The sequence below is a fragment of the Gymnodraco acuticeps genome, unplaced genomic scaffold (genome assembly GCF_902827175.1).
Source record: "Gymnodraco acuticeps unplaced genomic scaffold, fGymAcu1.1, whole genome shotgun sequence".
NCBI classification, from domain to species: domain Eukaryota; kingdom Metazoa; phylum Chordata; class Actinopteri; order Perciformes; family Bathydraconidae; genus Gymnodraco; species Gymnodraco acuticeps.
The window spans coordinates 4,064,692-4,085,400 of NW_022990981.1; the positions used below are offsets into that span (position 1 = coordinate 4,064,692).

The 20,709-nt window shown below is 41.6% G+C and overlaps 1 protein-coding gene across 1 annotated transcript in view; it reads left to right on the plus strand.

Moving 5' to 3' along the window:
- The window catches only part of ryk (receptor like tyrosine kinase), a 72,851-nt gene that overhangs the window by 25,812 nt on the left and 26,330 nt on the right, over positions 1–20,709 (plus strand). Inside the window, 4 exon segments of the mRNA XM_034235611.1 lie at positions 11,631–11,752; positions 12,818–12,916; positions 17,738–17,870; positions 18,526–18,582. Of these exon segments, the coding sequence (XP_034091502.1) occupies positions 11,631–11,752; positions 12,818–12,916; positions 17,738–17,870; positions 18,526–18,582 (411 nt within the window).

Here is a 20,709-nt window from a genome sequence, read left to right on the forward strand (position 1 = left end):
GTCTCACTCATTAACAACGCAACACAGAGCAACAAGAACGTTGTCTACAGCAGGGGTTCCCAAACTTTTCAGCCCGCGACCCCCAAAATAACTGTGCCAGAGACTGGCGACCCCCCGCCGCGTGAATTGTCAACGGCAGGGTTGTTAATGAATTGTCAACGGGGGGGGAAGAGACATTCTACAGATGGCCAGTCCGCCCCTAAAAAATGTCTATGCAGACTAGGGATGTGTGCATCTCCATCACTGAGGCCGATACGATGCGCATCTCGATACGCTGCCAACGATACGATACATTAACGATACCTTTGAAACACCAGGCGATGCAATACGATACGATTCACCCCTGTTGCGATACAGTTCCATACGATTTGATTCAACATTATGCGATACGGGACGATACGATTCAACACAATGCAAAATAATGATACAATTCAATATGGTACGACAGAGGATTTTTGTTTTATTCCTCATATGCAGCAAATCATAAATTAACAAAAAAGTGCTTTACATATTTGGTTCTCTCTACTAGTGCATCCCATCATGCTGTTTCTTTTTGACCTTTTTGACCTTAAACAAAACAAACACTTGGACCTTTCACAAACTGGCCTTTTCACAAGTGTAGTAGTGTTCTCTGTCTACAGTGCAATGTTATAAGCAGGGCTGCACATAACTGGTGCGCAGGTGCGCATGCGCACCAGTTATGTGCAGCCCTCCGCCAAAAAAAGAGCACCGGATCATTTGAAACAAAGCGCATTTGCGTACCAACATTGAGAGAGGGAGAGAGAGAAGGGAGAAGAGAAAATAGAGGAGGGAGAGAGAGAGAAAGAAAGATATTTGCGAGTTGCATATGAACCATGATATGAACTCAGGGCCGGCCCGTAGCATTGGCTAGATGTTCGCCATGGGCGCCAGATCTGGGGAGTCGCTGCGCTGGCAGTTCTGGGAGGGAAAAAAACATTTTGACCGTTGGAGCTCATCCTAATTTTCGGCCTTGATGTAACAATATTCATAATTAAGTAAATGTAACACCCTTTTCACCCCGGTTACACGTTTCATTTGCCCTGTACGATGGGCGCTGTACAGTAAGTGATGAAAATGGGGGATGTTGGCTTATCTGGCGCCCGCAGCTCACAGGCAAAATGCGAGGGAGAGAGGGAGGGTGCACCGGTACCAGCGGTGTTGTTATTAGAATCTGGTGCTAGCTGCTCTAACGGATATAAGAAGAAGATGTTTCTACAATAATGTGGAGGGAGAGTCCTCTCCAGTCAGACTGAGAGGCTGATAAGTTAACTACAGCTCAGTGAGGTAAAGGACTCTTAGTCTAAGTTCAAACGGTTTGGTCACAATTTATGTAAACACATATTTCCAAGGCACTCCTTTATAATTATTGGGATAAACAGGTTTTAAATCATTCCAATGTATACTATAGGACAGTAACCAAAAATATCCTTTAAAACTGGAGAGATAAAAAAAAATGCATAAATAAATAAATGTTAAGGTAAAATAAGATATGAATGAACAACACAAATAAAATAAGTTACATTAATTTGTTATTGGCTATGGTAGGCTATTGGTTATGTTCACATACTTATTTGATTACATCCACTTGTCTAAGATGACAACAGAGACTTTCGACCCAAACCCAGCTGTTGACTTGTGGATGCAAGCAGCTAATCGCAGACTCAACCAGAGAGAAAGAAGTAGGCCTACATCATCAGCTACCGTGTCTGACAGAGAGGAAGACAGTGAGGAGAACAGTCAGGAGGGTAGTGATGACAGCTTGTAGGATTACTGGTCGTGCTAATGTTGTCTTGTGTTCACCTCTGCATGTGTGTTCTGTGTTCACCTCTGCATGTGTGTTCTGTGCACCTCTGTGTGTTCAGTGCCGTGTGTCTGGCAAATAAAGTCAAGACCCCTCAAAAGTTACGGTTTATTTCATTTTAAGGATGAGCACCAAGCAACATCTCCAGGTGCTCCTTTGAGAACCAGGGCAAAAAAGTTATGTGCACCCCTGGTTATAAGACCTCACAGTTAAACAATTTAAGGATGCATTGCCTATGATTAACAATGTGCAAATAACAGCTACCATAGTGCAATGCCCATACAGCTGCTGCCTGATGTGCTTAACACTCATCCAGAGGCTAACTCACCAGTGAGCAGAAAGCAGTGGTTTCTATATGAACAATAAAGAATATAACCTCTTTCACAAACAGGTATTTCATAACTGCTTACAGTAAGGAAGACATGTAAACTATTATTGGCCGTCACAGGCTGCTGTAAACTAAACACCACTCTCTCTGACAGAACTCCTCACTGAGTGATTTAACTCATACGTCTAACTTTCAGGTTTCTCTTTTCAGCCGCAGACCCCATGTCGCCTCTTCATGTGCGTCGCTAAGTTCCTCGTACTACTTGTATACTTTAAAGCGGCTCGGCATCGTTAACAATTTGCGAGAGATTTTTCAAGTTGACCGTCTTTCTTGAAAAATCCGAAGTGTTGCCAAACGTTTGATTTGTAGGTATTTTTCTGTGCGCTGTGTTTCTATTTCTCCTCGACTTCCATGTGTGTTGATCACTGAGACTCTCGGCCTCCGTAGTGCGAAGCAAAGATCAAAGATCGTCTCTGCTGAGTGCTGACCATAGACTGTATATAGGTGCTGACAGGATGAGAGGATTTTATATGAATGAATCGGTTTTTTACCGAAGCAAAGGCACTACAATCGATGCATCGCGAGTTCAACCCAAACTGTAGCCGATGTGCACTCTTTCAACCGGTGCACTCGCATTTTGAACGTTTATGCCGGTGCACCGATGCCAATCGGTGAATCTTAACATCCCTAATGCACACGTTATTATTAATAATAGTAATACAAATGACAGTGTTTCCCATACATCGACATACAAACCCCACAGATCCTCAACTGCGGTGTGTCTCCCTCATTAAGGCGAGACACGGCAGGCAAAAACATCGTTTTTCATGCACTGGTCAATTTTGATATTTTGTGCTATTTTGATTCCATAAGATGTTTTCTTTCAGGCTTTTGGAAGTAAAACGTACAAAATACACATGTAGGTGTTTATTTTACTATAGTTTGTCTATTTGCGTCTGTAGATTTCTCCTAAATTCACCAAAAGTTAGCATTCTATTTCTAACGTAACATTAAGTACCGCGACCGCTGTGTGCACCATGTCAACAGAGATATCGTTGGAAAAGCTCCGTCTCTCCTGCACAATCTCATCGGATCCAAATATGGTCATTTCCTTTGTATCAGCAACCAATCGTGAAAGTACAAAGGGGCCTTAAACCAAAAAACTAAACGTCATTGGCAGGTGTCAATTTCTGACGTGATTCGTTCAGATGCGTCACGTGGTGTGCTAAAACACTTCCTGGTTAGCTTTCCGCTAGAAATTGAAATCTCAAAATGGCAAAAGAACGGCGAAAAAAACTTTCACAGAGAAGACGACAACAATTGTCACTTGCACGAAGCAAGGTTATACAAAAAACAAATGATCCGAACACAAAATACCTTCACAGAGTGCGTCGAGGCGCAAGCTGTCATCCAAAGAACAGAGGGTTTAGCTAGCGCCTCACTGCAATCTTTAAAGGTCGTTTTCTCAAAATGAGTTTTTTTCTCATATTCTGAGTGAGAAATGTCCACTTCAGTAGCACGTACATACACCAAACCTTCCAGTTATATTCCTATCAATATTATGAAGGTTTTTACAGAAGGGTTTGTTTATATATCATTCATAGCCTGAATTATATAACATTTTAAATCCTAAAAACATGGCGAAAATTGATATTTTAGAGCTGTTGACAGTATTTTCTGATTTATTGAGTGATAAAAAGAGATATCCAATATCCCTGTAAAAACTTTAGATTCTAATATGACTACAAAATGAAACAAGTTTCGAACCTGACTTTATCCAATGTTCAGAATTGTGTTCCTGAAATGTATTAAAATGTGCGCATATTTAATGAGATTATGGCTCACTTGCATGGGGGGTTGTGCAGTGCCCCTACAAATATAATCAAATTATGTGGGAAACACTGGACCCCCACTTTGGGAACCTCTGGTCTACAGTAGCCATGAACTCGAATGTATTTTCTTATTTGAGGGGGGGTGGATATGTGGGCGACCCGAATAGGTTAAGGAGCCTTTGGCTTTTCTTGCCGGGGGGGGTGTGGTGTGGTGTGGTGTGGTGTGGTGTGGTGTGGTGTGGTGTGGTGTGGTGTGGTGCCCCCACAAATAGAATCAAATTCTGTGGGAAACACGATCTGTTATATCTTTGTGTCTTTGCGAGCTGGTTAAGTAGGCCGTTGCACTGTAAAGCGTGTCCTTAATTGATGTGGTGGATGAAGTCGAGGGGGCACGCTCGTGAACTGTTGGTGGGGGGGGGGCGGGGGCAGCAGCCTCCACCTCTGTCGCTAGGGTTGGGAACCGAAACTCGGTTCCAGATGAGAACCGATAAGAAAATGCCGGGTACCGGGTACCCATACAAAATACACAATTTCGGTTCTGCTTAACGGTTCCTAAACGCGGTAGACCCTGTATTCCAGCGGGTCCGTCTGCACCGCGGTGCTGCGGTGACCCGGTGGAATACAGGGCGGACCTGGAGAATCACAGAACGGCCGGTCGTCAGCGGGCCGTTGACGGCCGGCTCGGTACGCTGACGGCCGGCACCGCCCTTCATTTTTTTAAACGGCATCATATAAATTGCGCTGACAGGCGACAGAGGTCCACAGTTGCCCCGCAGCGATGCTCCCCCGCCCTCCCGTAGACATTTCACGAGCTCAGTCACTTCATAACACCAAAGATAGGTCGCGGTAAACACTCTGAAGTGAGGCTCCACTACACTAAAAAATAAAAATAAAAGGCAAAGTGTAATGCCTGTTAATAGCTTGCCACAGGCATAGCTCAGTTAAAATAAAGCACAGCTATTGTGCAATACATTTGTATTGCATGTATATTTTTTAGTAACAATTTCAGTTAAAGCTTTTAAGAATAAATATATTTTTGTTATCTAAACGTTTGACCTCTTTATTTTACAATTTTGGAATCGAAACGGGGAATCGATAAGAACCGGAATCGATAAGCAGAACCGGAATCGAAATCGGAATCGATACATTTCAAACGATACCCATCCCTATCTGTCGCGTGGCAGTGCAACTGAAATGATGACGTATAAAAAAAGTGGGCCGAGCCGGCGGACTGTGATTCTCCAGAACACACAGATGGCCAGTCCGCCCCTGCTGCACTGTACTTTATTTTGTTCCACGTCGGGCTCCTTAAACCCAAAGTATTTCAAACAGCAGAATTTGTTTTGCCTTTCTTGTTCACGCGTTGCTCTTGTTCTGCCATCTTCGCTCGCGCTGAACTCACCTGACCAGTCGCCTCTGACTGTGCGCACAACAGGGTCTTTGTTGTATCTGTCCTGGACCCTAGCACCTGGCCACTGCCACCTTTTGTTCTCCTCCTTCAAAGTCTGCAACGTGATCCACAGCTTGCAGAGAAATCTGCACTGCGATTTAAAACTTCATACAGCACATATAAGATGCTGTTTTAAGTGTTCTGTTGACCTCTGTATAAGAAAGGAACAGCATTTTCAGATTGCTGATTTGAAGTGATGTTATGTGAAAGCTTTAGTGCAACAACGTCTTTGCCAGTTTCAAAGACTGAACCAGTAAGAAAAACGCAGAAGGAGAGATTGAGTGAGTAACTCTGTCTCTCCAGCTGAAGGAAGTGTCTGTGTGCACTTGAGCAAGGCACTGAGGTTACTTCAGTGAGGATGTTGAGTGGCCTGTCGCTGCTACTCAAGGAATGTCTGCAGGCTGTCCAGGGTTCCAAACAAACCAATGACTTTGTCCATCTGAGAATCCAAAATGATTTCCCAAAATAGTTTTTAAGAATTTACATTTTGCATAGCTCCACAAATGGTATACATAGACTAAAATGTTCATGATATTCATTGTGTGTGTTGTGTAGCTGTTCAGATGCTGGAGTAGGGAGAAACATTTAACAGTTGCAATGAGAATCAGAGTCAGCAATAGGGTGTCGCCAATTTCCTGCTATAAGGGTTTTTTATTGATGTTGAATTAAAGGTATGCTGAATAGGGAACTATATAGTGCTCGATCTAAGAAATCCAGAAATAAGTATACCCAAATTGATGTTCCTCCTATATCAAATCTTCAGCACATAATAAGAGTTATAGGGTATACAAATAACCCAATACTCTAACACTACTAAACTGAACTCAAGGTGCTGACCTGCATAGTACATTTGACTTTAAATTCAAATATCTTGGAGTTGAATACAAATATGCATTTGAATTTGCATAAACAAGAAAAAAGCATGTAATACAACAAGTCCTTCATTAATTGTTTCACATAACATATAGTTGCTTAGAAAAGGTGGTCAGTGTAATCATGTCTCTCATGCATACGAGCCTCCCAATATGACTCTAAGTTAAGTTGACTCACAGTCTGGGAAACACAAGGAGAGAATTCTGTCCATTTGATTTGCCAAATCTTCAGATTATATTAGCTTTGGCTGAACATATTTAATGTATTTATTACTTTTTGCACAGAGCAGCAACTGTGGATTGTGGTCACTGTTTCTTAGAGCTGAGTCCCCTAAGAAAGAAATTAGGAATTAATATGGACAATGTGGACATTAAGGATTTATTGCAGCGAATGATAACTTTTAAATGACTTTAGTATGTAATGCAACATATCATTGTTTTGAGACAAACTTCAAACCTATCATTTTAAGTCATTTCCAAATTGATGCAAAAAATGATACTTGTTACTCAATAATATTAATGTTTACTTTATTTGACTAGTTTTCTTATGGATTTGTGTGCACTTGTCAGCAATCAGGCTCCCTTTATAAACATGTATAGTTCTGCCTCATAGTGTTAATATTTTCCCTTATAGTTGAGTCTCTCACTTAAAGCACAGCGTATTACATTATATATTACAATCCACACGCCCCTCTTCTTCTTCCTTCTTGCATTTGTGTTTTAGCACTTGTCTGTGCTCAATGCTCTCACTGGCTAAACAGATTTCTATAGATCTATGTGAATCCACTGGGCTGTTTCCAGCAGCTCAACGTTGCTGCTCGTAGAGAAGCCGTAGTTCAAGAAACTGGCGACGCGCTGCTCAGGTCGGGAGAGCATCAGAGAGATGAAGTCACTTCTGTTGATATGTGATGATAAATGTCCCCATATTTGTCATGAAACAGTGTCACATCATGTAATTGTGCGTGGCGAGCTTAAACAGTAAAAGTAGCATTGTAGCACGGATTTTAAAAGTTGTTTGTTATGGCGGCAAGTCACTGTGTGGGAAAATCTATGCAGCTTTGTATACAAGCACTGCTGTACATGTTAGTATGTGTTTTTGATTGATGATCCTGCTGACCTCTTATTTAGGATCATTCATGAGAAATGGTTGCCGTTGAGGCAGAGTAGATTGGATTCTGTATTATGTGCATGTATGGATGAATGAAAACTGAAATCATTCATTAGAAAATCTTTCATAACAGATTTATTTGAAGGTGTATTTCCCGTACGAATGTGGGGTTATTTATTTCATGCAGTATAAAACGTGATTTATTACTGTAAACATTTATATTTTGTCTGTCGTTGTTATTTTTATATTGTGTCATGTGTTCTGAAGAGGAGTGTTTTTCCAGGTGATACAGTGTGTATCTGGCTATTGTTAATCACTTGACACCAGCAGAGAACATGGAAATGTCCTGCAGGAAATCATCTCTGAAACATAACACACTGCCAAGTTATCATGCTGGAATTTAAAATGATGTTGTTATTTTCCGTTAGCATTTACGAAGACTGTTAGCATTGGAGCGTTTGCATTGGCAGTAGCAAACAGCATGATGATGAAGTGAGGCACCACTGACCCAACACTTTTTCACAAGGGTCCCGTTTAAAGGCACGCCTTCTACTTACTCGTTTTCCAGTCCAAAGCTGAGTGTGAGTCGGCGCTGAAGCTGCATGCTTTGGCCTCCCTGGCCTCAGGAACACTTGTTCCCTGTCTGCTCTGTGTACTCTGACAGGCTGCTGCTCCTGCTATGAACTTGTTGCAATTAGGTAAGATGACTATGGCACTGTGGGGGGGACGGACTTGAGCCAGACTCACACTGGTCCTTCTCCTTTATGTCTGGGTTCATAGTGAAAAACTGTGCAGCCGTATATTGAGGAAAAGATGATGGGAGAAATTGAGCACAAGAAAATGAATTATTATTTGCTAAAGTGAATGGCTGTGTGCCCTCATATACACACACACATGAGAGACTTTGTTATATGAGTCATATGCATTACAGTATTCTCCAATCCAGTTTTGTGTGCTGAAGTTATAAAGAAATCTCTTTTAGCTCATTTTTGATTATAACAATAACCTTCTTATATCTATTGCAACAACGATTTACCTGAAGGTCCACTTACTATCTTTTTCTGCTAACATCATTATCAGCAGATGGTAATGAGTTTTTTTTCAAAATTGAACATAAATGATCAAGTCTTGATGTGGTTTAAACAGAATGGCGTTTTATCACAACCGAATGTAACTTTATCTCCGGTAGAATTCTGATCAGGCATTAGCTCCGCCTCCTCTTATTGATTTTTGAGGACCCAAAATCTGCGTTTCTCTAACAGGGCTTCAAAAGAGGGGTATGAGGTATGGCTACAATGAGTGATCTTTTTGGTATTTTGAAAAACAAACTTCACAGACATGTTTTGTATAGGTATGGCCCAACAATATATGTTTCAAATATAGCATGATAGGTCCACTTAAAGTAATGGGTTAACTATATTTGTAATTGTACATGTAAGTGTATTCCTCTTAACCCAACCAGAAGCAGTTTCTTAATGAATGAGAGTGGGTAGATGCTAGAGAGTGTTTTTAATTGAGCTGATGTGTGAGAGGTCCATGAGCCACAGCTCTGAGACGGCCCAGGGGTATTTGGGGAGCCTGGGCACATTCTTCCCCTCTCTTTAAACTAGATACTCTTGGCCTGATAGACAGACCCCGCTCTGCCAGACAGACGCTTCAGAGCACTGATAGCACTGCCCCGGGTCGGGGGTTCACCAGCACACATTTCACTTGCATGACTTTTTGTGATGCAGTAGTGAAATAAAAACGTATTGGCTTGACTTTGTTCAAGGGAATGTGAAAGAAACACAAAATGCTGTACCTAAGCAAAAATACGCAAAATAAAAACTGAATGGTTGAATGTCAGTTTTTATCTAAGGAATTCCAAACCCTTCCTCTTCCCAATTTACTTCCCTGGATAGAAAATTGCACTCGTATTTGGAAGTTGCCTGTCTTGAACTTTTTAAAGTTTCACTTGGGCACAGTGGCGGTTCTAGAACATTTTACATGGGGGGGCAAAGGGGAGGCAAGAGGTCATGCCAGGGTGGCATAGGAGGGCGGACAGTACGTGGAATTTTATACTGTATATAACCTATTTATTGTTAATTCATGCCCTAACACAAGTGTTCTTAATGCACAAGAGAAACAAGGTGTTCAGACAAACAATCGGGTGCCTTTTGAGTCCCCCAAGCTTACCTCAACCATTTTAAATGAAAGGAAACTACAAAATGTATTTTAAAGCAATGAATTAATGGAACAGGTTGTTTTGCATTACAATGTAAAATTAAATATATATTTTGTTTTAAAAAAAATTGGTTGTCTTAGACAGACATATTTGCATGTCCTCACTAAGCATTATTACATATTCATTTAATATCAAACAAATCAAAATGGCCAATTATCCCAACATGTTGCTGCTAATATAATCATATGCTTGTCAACTTTAACTGATCAAAAATCAATTCTGAAAAAATACTTGAATTATCTATGAAATTGCAATATTGTCCCTCAGTTTGTTTCAACCCCGTCACGCCATACCATTTACCCTCCTATTAAAATAATGGATCAGTCCATGTGTGATCTGCATTGAGGGAATTACATCACAAAAGTGTCAGTTTCTTCTCTTACCTATATTTCAGTTTTTGTATTTCAGATTAAGATTGATAAGCTCAACATTTCAACTATGTTGTATGAATTAATAATAGTAAATAATTAATAGTTTTGCAAAATATAACAATGTTGTAATGTCCTTGACTTCCATGTGGGCCATATCTTAGCTAAACAAGATCTCATGCTACTTTTTGTCAAAAACTTCAACCCTGTTACATTTTTTCAAGGAAATTCCTAGTAATTATTTATATTTTGTGCCTGAGGTGGGAAAATGTACCCGATTCAGAGAATACTCAGAATTCTGCATACTGTAAGTACTTAATTATAATTAAGTACACAAATGACATCACCCATCTCTTCAGAGAGCTACAGGTGACCTGTGCAGCAACACATTTCAATCAATATGTGTCAATACTAAGAGCTGCTAGATTGAGCTGCTGTGATGGAATATGTAAGGAGAATAAGAACATACCATGTGGTCCAGCTGGAGTTTCATCTGCCTCCTGATCCCTGCCTCTGGCCCTCTCTCTGACACTTCATCTTTATTCCTCACATACATTTCTTCTTCTTCACTAATGTCTTCATCTCCTCCTCTTCCTCCTGCTCTGACCCTCCTGGTCTCTTCATCTCTCTTTTCTTTTTCCTCTTTCTGTTCGTCCTGATCACTTCTCATATGTATTTTTGTTGTTGTTGAATCACTCCTATACTCTGGCCTGCAAGAGTCTACTTGTGAAAAGCACTGGTACAAATGCTTGTATAACTTTACACGTTAGGGCCATGTAGCCTAGCTAATATGTAGCATATCATATAACATCAGAAAGTATTGATCAAGCGCACACAGGCAGCTGTGTTTGGATCCAGTTTTTACGGTAAAGGATGTATCCTGGTTTCATTGATCTGGCCTCATGGCTGTGATGTGTAGTTTACGTGGATTTAATAGTAGGCTACCACGTAGTTTAGCAAAGTGATCGATCTCCCAGCTAACGCTGTCTGCGTAGTATTTTGTAACGTAACGCCCCAAACAGCGCCCGTCTGTTAAACGCTATCGATTCAAACTAAAGCGTTTTATTAATATTTAGTTTCAAGCTCTCGTCCTTAGTCAAAACAAAACTAGTGGAAATGGAAATGCTCCCAGGGGAAGCTGATCCATAGGTGCTGGGACAGCTTGCTCCCTCTCTGCAGCGGTGTGAGCCGCGGGCTGTGTGAACGCCGCTCCGCAGTTTAATGCAGGGCCATAGCTGCGTTTTAAATGCGGCCTAAAATGATATTTAAAATGATTCAATTTTAACTAATGTAATGCTTGTTTTGTTGCTTGAGAAGCTTGTGGAAATAGTGTAGGTTTGTTTTAGTACAGTTTTAGGGAAACAAAAGTTAGGGGGGCAGCTGGGGGGGCAAGGCTCTACAGTGGGGGCACCAAGAGGTCTCAAGTGCTAACAGATGTGGGCAGTCCATCTCTTTTATTGTGGGGAAACCCCCCAAATCCAGGCATGCAGTCTGAGTGGATATTACCATTATTCCTCAGGCTTGCTCTGTGTCTAAATCTACCTCTAAATTACAAAATGTGTTTTCTCGTAGATTTACAAAATCTGTCAAATATGGTAAAATGTTTGGTCCTCTGTCCTCACACAGGCCTGGATGCAGAGCTGTACTATGTGCGAGATGACGTGGTGAATCATTACGCGCTCTCCTTCACCCTGCCTGTGCCCAGTGAGACCAACAGCCTGCACTTCTCCTGGCATTCCAAGACAAAGGTAAGTCTCAGCATCAGGAACTGATGAGGGGAGTGTTGGTGACAAGCATAGGTTTCACTTCACTTTTCTATTTCAGTTAGATTAGATTACTTTATTGTCATTACAAAAATGCAAGCACAGTGTAACGAAATGTAAGGATGGTCAAACCAGAGTGCGAAACAGTCAGTTACACAATTATCAGAAGTATGTACCAAAATAAATGATACAAAATAAAGGTAAATAGATGGGAAATGTATAAATAGGAATAAATACACAGATAATAATAAATACAGTGAATACAGAATTGCGCTTCAGCACAGCACACGACGACAACTAGGCAGTATGGGACAGCGTGGGGTTCATTGTCAGCAGTCTGACTGCTGAAGGGAAGAAGCTGTGCGTTCCAGTTCGAACCTAATGAAGAACATATGTTTCTCTGTTGTCCACGTTCATAAAGCCCGCATACAACAACACCATAAGAGCACGGTGCAAAGTGTCTAGATGCTATACTGTAGTCCGCTGTACAGAAAACTGTACTTTCCCCACAGCAGATGCACATTAATAACATCCGCTGGTGCATCATTAATATGTCTGATAGTGTAAGTGCAGTGGGATTCTCTTGAATTCTCCTATGCACTATTCCTTAACACTGTGACGTTTCACACAGAGGTCAAGGAATAGTGGTTAGGAAAAGACGATAGGAGCTGATTTTTGGACAATTCGACCGCACCCTTAGACATGCTTACTTGGGTAGAGGTGTAACTCAATCACAAACATTGATCGTAATCGTTCAAATGCACCTGACAAATGAACACATTGAAATTGTCACATCACTCTATCAGTCTACGAGCACCTCTTTCCTAGAGAGCTTTTTTTTATTGATTAGCGATTGTGTTGAATCGGAATATGATATCAAGTGATATCAATAATGGCAGACTTTATGATATCAGTTCAGATCAGATATTTTATTGTTTTGCAAAGCATTGATTTCATATGGTATGGTGATAAAACTTGAGATTTACACCCCTATTGTAGGACAACCCATCTGTGTGTTGACAACTGTGGTTCGTCGCTATTTGTTTATAGGTCGACTACCGGCTTGGCTTTCAAATGGACAACGACGTGGCCATGAACGAACCCCGAAGCAACATCTCCATTCAGGGGGAGGTGCCCCGCGTTCCCTCTGGTTCGTCAAATATAATCCTTTCGTTTCATGTATGAAAAATATCAGTGTCAGTTGTGTCAATAGGTCCATGCTCTTACTTGTTTTCTGTCCAACAGATAGGAGTTTTAATTTAAACTCAGATGCTGAAACAGTGTTAAAGGAGAGGCAGACATACACTTATCAGTTTCCTGGCTGAGCATTTGACGAGAGGATTGATGCCACTGTCTAGAAAAAGTCAAAAAGTAGTGAAATATGCTAAATATGCGAAAACAATTAATATTGGGATGTCTTAATTATTTATTCTCTCTCACACACAAACTGCCACTAATGTTAAACCCCTTTACTATACAATTAAAACACATTCAATGTTTATTTATTGTAAAAGCAATTGGGCTATTTTAATCACACTCTCTCTCACACACACACACACACTTCTCCGCCTCATTCTGTTTTCATTTACTCGTTCGTTAGCTGACCAGCTTCAATCTTGTAGGCTTCTCACCCGTTTCTTGTAGCCCTCGAAAAGGGTTTTGGAGGTTGATGCCTCGGTGAACGTGAGTTGTTTGGCTTTCTTGTCCGCAGCAGCAGAAAGCATTTTCGAATGTTTGAATGAATCAAAGTGGGTCGTCACCGTCGATGTTCTCTTATGCTCCAACACACAGTTGCACAGGGTGCAGAATAGTTTCCCCCCACTTTCGTGCAAGACATCGGGGTACTGCTTTGCCCGGTCTTTAGCAGAAATGTTCGTCGGTAAATGAGATGGAATACATTTTTTCATCTTGGTGTTTTCTCTCTCGTGTGAGTTCCACACGTTCACTCTACGCAAGGGCGCCGGAAGCGAGGGGGCCATTGGCCCCCCCGCTTTACGGCCCTGCCCCACATTTTCGCAGCAGCGGATGCCGCGGAACCCTGTACACATCCCGTTTCAATAATTCCCCTCTACTCTAAAGTCGCATCTAAAAAGAACGCCATCTGATCTAGCTGTGTATATTTTGTTATTGTTGATTGTTATATTCTATCTCATTAGCTACAGGCATTTTTGAAGCTTGTAAAGGGAAGAACACAGCTCGCCTCTCACTCGCCACTCTGCTCTTCTACAGCGCCGCTTCCCCTCCCTCCGCTGACATTATGAATGTAAGGCATAGTAATCATAGATAACACCGCAGGGTCCGTTACAGTTTGTTTTCATCTGATTTCAAATAAACAAAGTGTTGGCTTTCAGAATATTAAACTTGTTTCGGCAAATTCAGATGATAAATACAGCTTTGAAGCTTTTAACGGCATAATTACAAGCGGAGAACGGAGTAATTTGACGTCACAGCAAGCATAACAACAGCCGGTGTTTCTCCTGAAAGTTTTCCCCGGGAAACAAACGCAAAAATACACAAACACACACACGTATACACACACACACACTCGCGAGCTCCCCCCAGACCAGTAATCCAAACGAAAATATCTTCCCTCCGTACTTTGATCATTTGCTCCGCTAATGATCAATCAGATCGATCCAGAGAAGAGGAAACTTTAAGGCCTTTTTCTCAAAATGATGACTCGGTGACAGTCATTATATAATGTGACATATTTTGCTTAATATAGTACAAAAACAATCCTGATATCATTAGAAAGCTAGGAATCTCCTCTTTCCAACAGTGTATACAACTCAAAATGTGTCTTCGGGTCAATGCGACTGATTTCGATGGAGCAGGTCACTTTGCATTAGGTAAAATACAGCAGGCAGACATAACAGGAAGAATATGTACATTTTAATCCAATCAAATAGGACATTGTCACACCATTCAAATGTATCCATGTACATTACAACCAATAACAAAGCTTAGATGTGTTTATTTGTTACGTTGGTTACGTTATGTGTTACGTTGTTCAGTGTGTGTCAGCCGTTAACCTAGATAGATAAACTTGCAAACATGTCAGAAGAACCGGCGCATAAGAAAACAAAATACAGTCAAACTAAGCTGAAATTCAACAACTTGAATGTCACATCCCTGACATCCACAACTCCGGAGCCTGGTCCTTCAACCTTAGAACCAGCGCAGCCAGATGAACCCCAGCAGCAGCTCTGCGGCCGCAGAAGCTGTCAAAACCGCCGCCGCCGGCATCGTTGAACCAAAACAGGCTGGTTCCGACTGCATGGAGGTTTGTTGTCGGGACATTGTGACGGGCCAATAAAAGCTTATTTGGGCAAAGAGAGGGTACTTCAATGCAGAATGGTACAAAAACAGAGAGTGGTTAATTATTTGCAAAACCACTAAACGAGCCTTCTGTGAAATATGCAGATGTGCGGCTGTCAAACGGCTTGTAACTTTCTCCAAATGTGGAGATGACAGCTTTGTAAATACCGAGTTAATAACTGGAACTTTTCACAGAGCTTACTTCAGTCAAACACCAGTCAACATTCAGCTTGTCAAACAAGAGCGTAGCAGGAAAAAAGAAGTGATGGAATGAGCAACTGCGCTGTCATATGTGGGCTGGTCTGTATAGTTTAATGTACAGGAAAGGAGTGAGCAGAGGGTTGAGTTGTCCATTCTTGTTCTGTATTCTCTGACTATCTTCCTCCTGAAGACCCTCTCAGACTTTCATTTGCTCGCGCTACTAAAATGACACGTTACCATGGAAACCAAACAATGGTGTAGCTGTATTGAAGTCCGAGTGGAAACGGTAACATTTGGTGCGTCAAATCAGATTTAGTCAGAAATCGGGAGAAATGCGGGATAAATATGACCCCGGGAGGAAAACGGGAGTCTCCCGCGAAAATCGTGAGGGTTGGCAAGTAGGCTATGTCACATGCACGCACTTTTTGGCCCCCCCACTTCTGAAATGAATCCGGCGCCGCTGACTCTACGGTGTTGTTTACTTTCCGTGATGCGCGAGCTGATGACGTTGCGTCATCATCATCATCACTTCACGTCAAGACGAGTTCACTTTTTTCCCCCTCAATTTTGTGTGGAAAATGCGGGGATTATGCAGCCTTTTGATAAATATGCGGCCTTTTGAAAATCTGCGCCATTTTGCTGATTATGCGGTAAATTCTGCGATCGCAGAATCGCGTTTTTCTGGAGGGTCTACTTTGTTATATACCCTTTGTTGGCAATGACAGAGGTCAAACGTTTTCTGTAAGTCTTCACAAGGTATTCACACACTGTTGCTGGTATTTTGGCCCATTCCTCCATGCAGATCTCCTCTAGAGCAGTGATGTTTTGGGGCTGTCGCTGGGCAACACGGACTTTCAACTCCCTCCAAAGATTTTCTATGGGGTTGAGATCTGGAGACTGGCTAGGCCACTCCAGGACCTTGAAATGCTTCTTACGAAGCCACTCCTTCGTTGCCCGGGCGGTGTGTTTGGGATCATTGTCATGCTGAAAGACCCAGCCACGTTCTTCAATGCCCTTGCTGATGGAAGGAGGTTGTCACTCAAAATCTCACGATACATGGCCCCATTCATTCTTTCCTTTACACGGATCAGTCGTCCTGGTCCCTTTGCAGAAAAACAGCCCCAAAGCATGATGTTTCCACCCCCATGTTTCACAGTAGGTATGGTGTTCTTTGGATACAACTCAGCCTTCTTTCTCCTCCAAACACGTCTGGTTGAGTTTTTACCAAAAAGTTCTATTTTGGTTTCATCTGACCATATGACATTCTCCCAATCCTCTTCTGGATCATCTAAATGCTCTCTAGCAAACTTCAGACGGGCCTGGACATGTACTGGCTTAAGCAGGGGAACACGTCTGGCACTGCAGGATTTGAGTCCCTGGCGGCGTAGTGTGTTACTGATGGTAGCCTTTGTTACTTTGGTCCCAGCTCTCTGCAGGTCATTGACTAGGTCCCCCCGTGTGGTTCTGGGATTTTTGCTCACCGTTCTTGTGATCATTTTGACCCCACGGGGTGAGATCTTGCGTGGAGCCCTAGATCGAGGGAGATTATCAGTGGTCTTGTATGTCTTCCATTTTCTAATAATTGCTCCCACAGTTGATTTCTTCACACCAAGCTGCTTACCTATTGCAGATTCAGTCTTCCCAGCCTGGTGCAGGTCTACGATTTTGTTTCTGGTGTCCTTTGACAGCTCTTTGGTCTTGGCCATAGTGGAGTTTGGAGTGTGACTGTTTGAGGTTGTGGACAGGTGTCTTTTATACTGATAACGAGTTCAAACAGGTGCCATTAATACAGTTAACAAGTGGAGGACAGAGGAGGCTCTTAAAGAAGAAGTTACAGGTCTGTGAGAGCCAGAAATCTTGTTTGTTTGTAGGTGACCAAATACTTATTTTACCGAGGAGTTTACCAATTAATTCATTAAAAATCCTACAATGTGATTTCCTGGATTCTTTCCCCCCATTCTGTCTCTCATAGTTGAAGTGTACATAGGATGAAAATGACAGGCCTCTCTCATCTTTTTAAGTGGGAGAACTTGCACAATTGGTGGCTGACTAAATACTTTTTTGCCCCACTGTATCTCACAAATCTCAGACATATAATTGCTGTGTGTGTGTGTGTGTGGTGTGTGTGTGTGTGTGTGTGTGTGTGTGTGTGTGTGGTGTGTGTGTGTGTGTGTGTGTGTGTGTGTGTGTGTGTGTGTGTGTGGTGTGTGTGTGTGTGTGTGTGTGTGTGTGTTGTGTGGGTGTGTGTGTGTGTGTGTGTGTGTGTGTGTGTGTGTGTGTGTGTGTGTGTGTGTGTGGTGTGTGTGTGTGTGTGTGTGTGTGTGTGTGTGTGTGATGTGTGTGTGTGTGGTGTGTGTGTGTGGGTGTGTGGTGTGTGTGTGTGTGTGTGTGTGTGTGGTGTGTGTGTGTGTGTGTGTGTGTGTGTGTGTGTGTGTGTGTGGTGTGTGTGTCGTCTTCAGAGTGGACCTCTTCTGTTCGGGCAGGGTGGATGGAGAGGCTGTGTTAACAGTGCAGCTCAATCTGACCATACGTGCCAACAACTACACAGTGCTCAACTTCAAGAGGAGGAAAATGTGCTATAAAAGTGAGTATATTAATAACCAGCTAATAATCTCAACAAAGGTATGGTTATAGGTAGCACCCAAGAGTGGTTGAGTGTTGGCTGCATTTCAGATCGCATACTTTTCCTTTTTTTCTTAGCGCTAGCAGTGAGTTAGCATTTTAACACTTTCAGGTTCGCTAGTCTCATATTCAATATTTTTTTAAGTTGTTTTTGTTTCAGTGGCTGAAATAGGGTCTGTGGTTAACTCCACAAGGCATTTTTATTTATTGTTCTGACATAAACCACGTCACAGCCTGTCTGAAGCTTTTACGTATTTTAAAAACTAAATGAGACGACTAAACAACATCACACTGAACATTGGCCACCTTAAGCTTAGCGATGGTGACGCGAATACAGGTGAGTGGCATGTAGTTTGCTTTTTAGCATTACATCAGCTATTTACTCCCTATTGCATTTAAGCTCCAGCAATTATAAAAGTGGTGTTCATATGTGGAGATATACCCTGTTGAAATGAAATGTGTAAGTATCATAAGTATGCCACATTAACTACCAAAACTCAAAAAGTATTTAAAGTAGAGCTAGATTTAGCAGAATCCAAGATTTAAAAATAAGGCTGTCATTCAACTGAAGGTAGAGTGGATATCATTGTCTTTGCTTTTTCTTCTTCTGTGAACAGGAATAGATTCTGACCCAAAGTTTCCTCTCAGCAATAAAACTCATCCACAGCCTGAATGTAAGTACCTCTTCCTCCGCTCCATGTAGTGTCTATCACTGATAAACGGTGGCTGTGTTAGTACTGAGACGTCTCTCTGTACAGTCAAACTCACCATAACCAAGGTATATGTTTTCAGGCCCCTAAGAGAAAGATTCCTTCTCCTATTGAAGTGCACTCTGTCCCCCCACCCCCTCTTGAGTGGCTGTCCTCTTCCAGTGAGTTTTATTCGGGCCCTTTGTGCGCCCACTGGCCCAGGAACAGAGTGCCATTAGTGGGTTGTCTCCCTTCTGCTTGGGTAGGCCTGTGGAACCTGGGGCCCTGCGGGGCTTTTAGAGAGGTGATGAGAAAGGCTCTCAGACACTGGACCCGGAACGCAGCCTCACTCCCACAGGCCTCCATCAGCCATGAGAGGAGCCCTGGGTGCACTTCCAGTCCCCCCCCTCTCATGTCTTTTTGTTATTGACCAACCTCATTTCTGTGCCCTGCTTCTTTCATATAATGGGAGAAGCTTTCTTTAATGACTATGGTATTTTGTGTCCAACAACGCTCTATTTTCCCATTTTCTAACTTTCTGCGTTTGATTTAGAGCTGCAACTGTCATTCCAATGAAAACATATTATTTTGATAATGGATGTACTGTTAAAGTAATTTTATTATGCAATACTGTCAGAAATTGATGTTTTCAGCCTCATGTACACATGTACATAAATGTTAATATTAGGGATGTAACGATATATCGAATATCGTGATATCGCGGTAAATAAATGTCTCAATACCGTCGTGAGACTAACAAAATCTACCGCGATTTAAAAGTAGGTTACAACATGAACATAAAACAACAGATAACACAAAAGGACATCGTATTTACAGGGCTACATGTACATATATACCTAGAGACATTGACAAGTACCAACAGTATATGTATATCTCGCCCTGTCAATAAGCTTCACCTTCTTGGCAAAAACTGTATTGTTTTTGAAGTGGTGGAGAGACAATGCACAGTTTGACCCACTGCTGTCACCCATGGCCAAAGCATATATCTCTCTCCCAGCAACATCAGTACCAAGCAAGAGAGTTTTTTCCACAGCAGAGGATATTAAACGCCCAAACATCCCAGCTTCTACCTTGAAATGTGGACATGCTCATATTCCTAAAAGATAACCTTGATGATGCTGAGTGAGTGAGTGAGTGAGTGAGTGAGTTAGAGTTGAGTTACTAAAGTGAAACTTGATTTATTCTATTGCAGAGTCTGATTATTATATTGTTGACACTTTAAAAACTACTATCCTACTAAAATGCTGTACAAATCAGATTTTTTATTTGTTTTTTAAATTCACATTTTTTTCTTTATTTTTCAATATCGCGATAAATATCGTACCGTGGACTTTTTATCGCGATATTATAGTACCGTGAGTTTTTGGTATCGTTACATCCCTAGTTAATATATTTGGGTTCTGTACTGACAAAACAAGTCATTTGAACATGTCAACTTAGGCTATTATAGCGCATTTCCACTACAGCGCGGAGCTCGCTATAAGCGTGCCCGGCCCGTTTTTGGTTGTGTTTCCACTTGGCGTAGTACCGGCTAGCGGGTACTATTTCACAGTTTTCTGGCTCCATAAAAACATACTTCTACTTGTATAAAACTGACCTTTGTACGATGAATACTTCATAAAATACTGCAGATCCTTTATCTTACCTCTTTCTAATCTACACACATACAAGTATTTAACTGAAGTTACACAACAGTGTTGTTGATACAGAGTTGGAGTTTATTCACACGTCACTACAGTGGGTAATGTTTTCAAGAAACATTGAACAGTGCTGCCACATATGACACAGGGAAAAAAGAAAAGACTCTGAACCCTTTCTTTGCCATTATATAAAAATATTGTTGCTACAAAAGTATACATTAGGCTTACTAATAAGACAACTCAGATCTGAAGCTACACAGGAATCTGCTGCCAACGTGCAATAAAAAAAACAACATTAATAGAATCAAACCCTTTTTTTGTTGCATTTTAGTAGAGTATAAAAATGCCTTTTAAAATAGGATGCAAGCAACACTAGTTTCTTAACTGAATTGATAATAGACTATAATCAATTTAAGTTTGCATTCTTATACCATTTTGTACAATAATTATA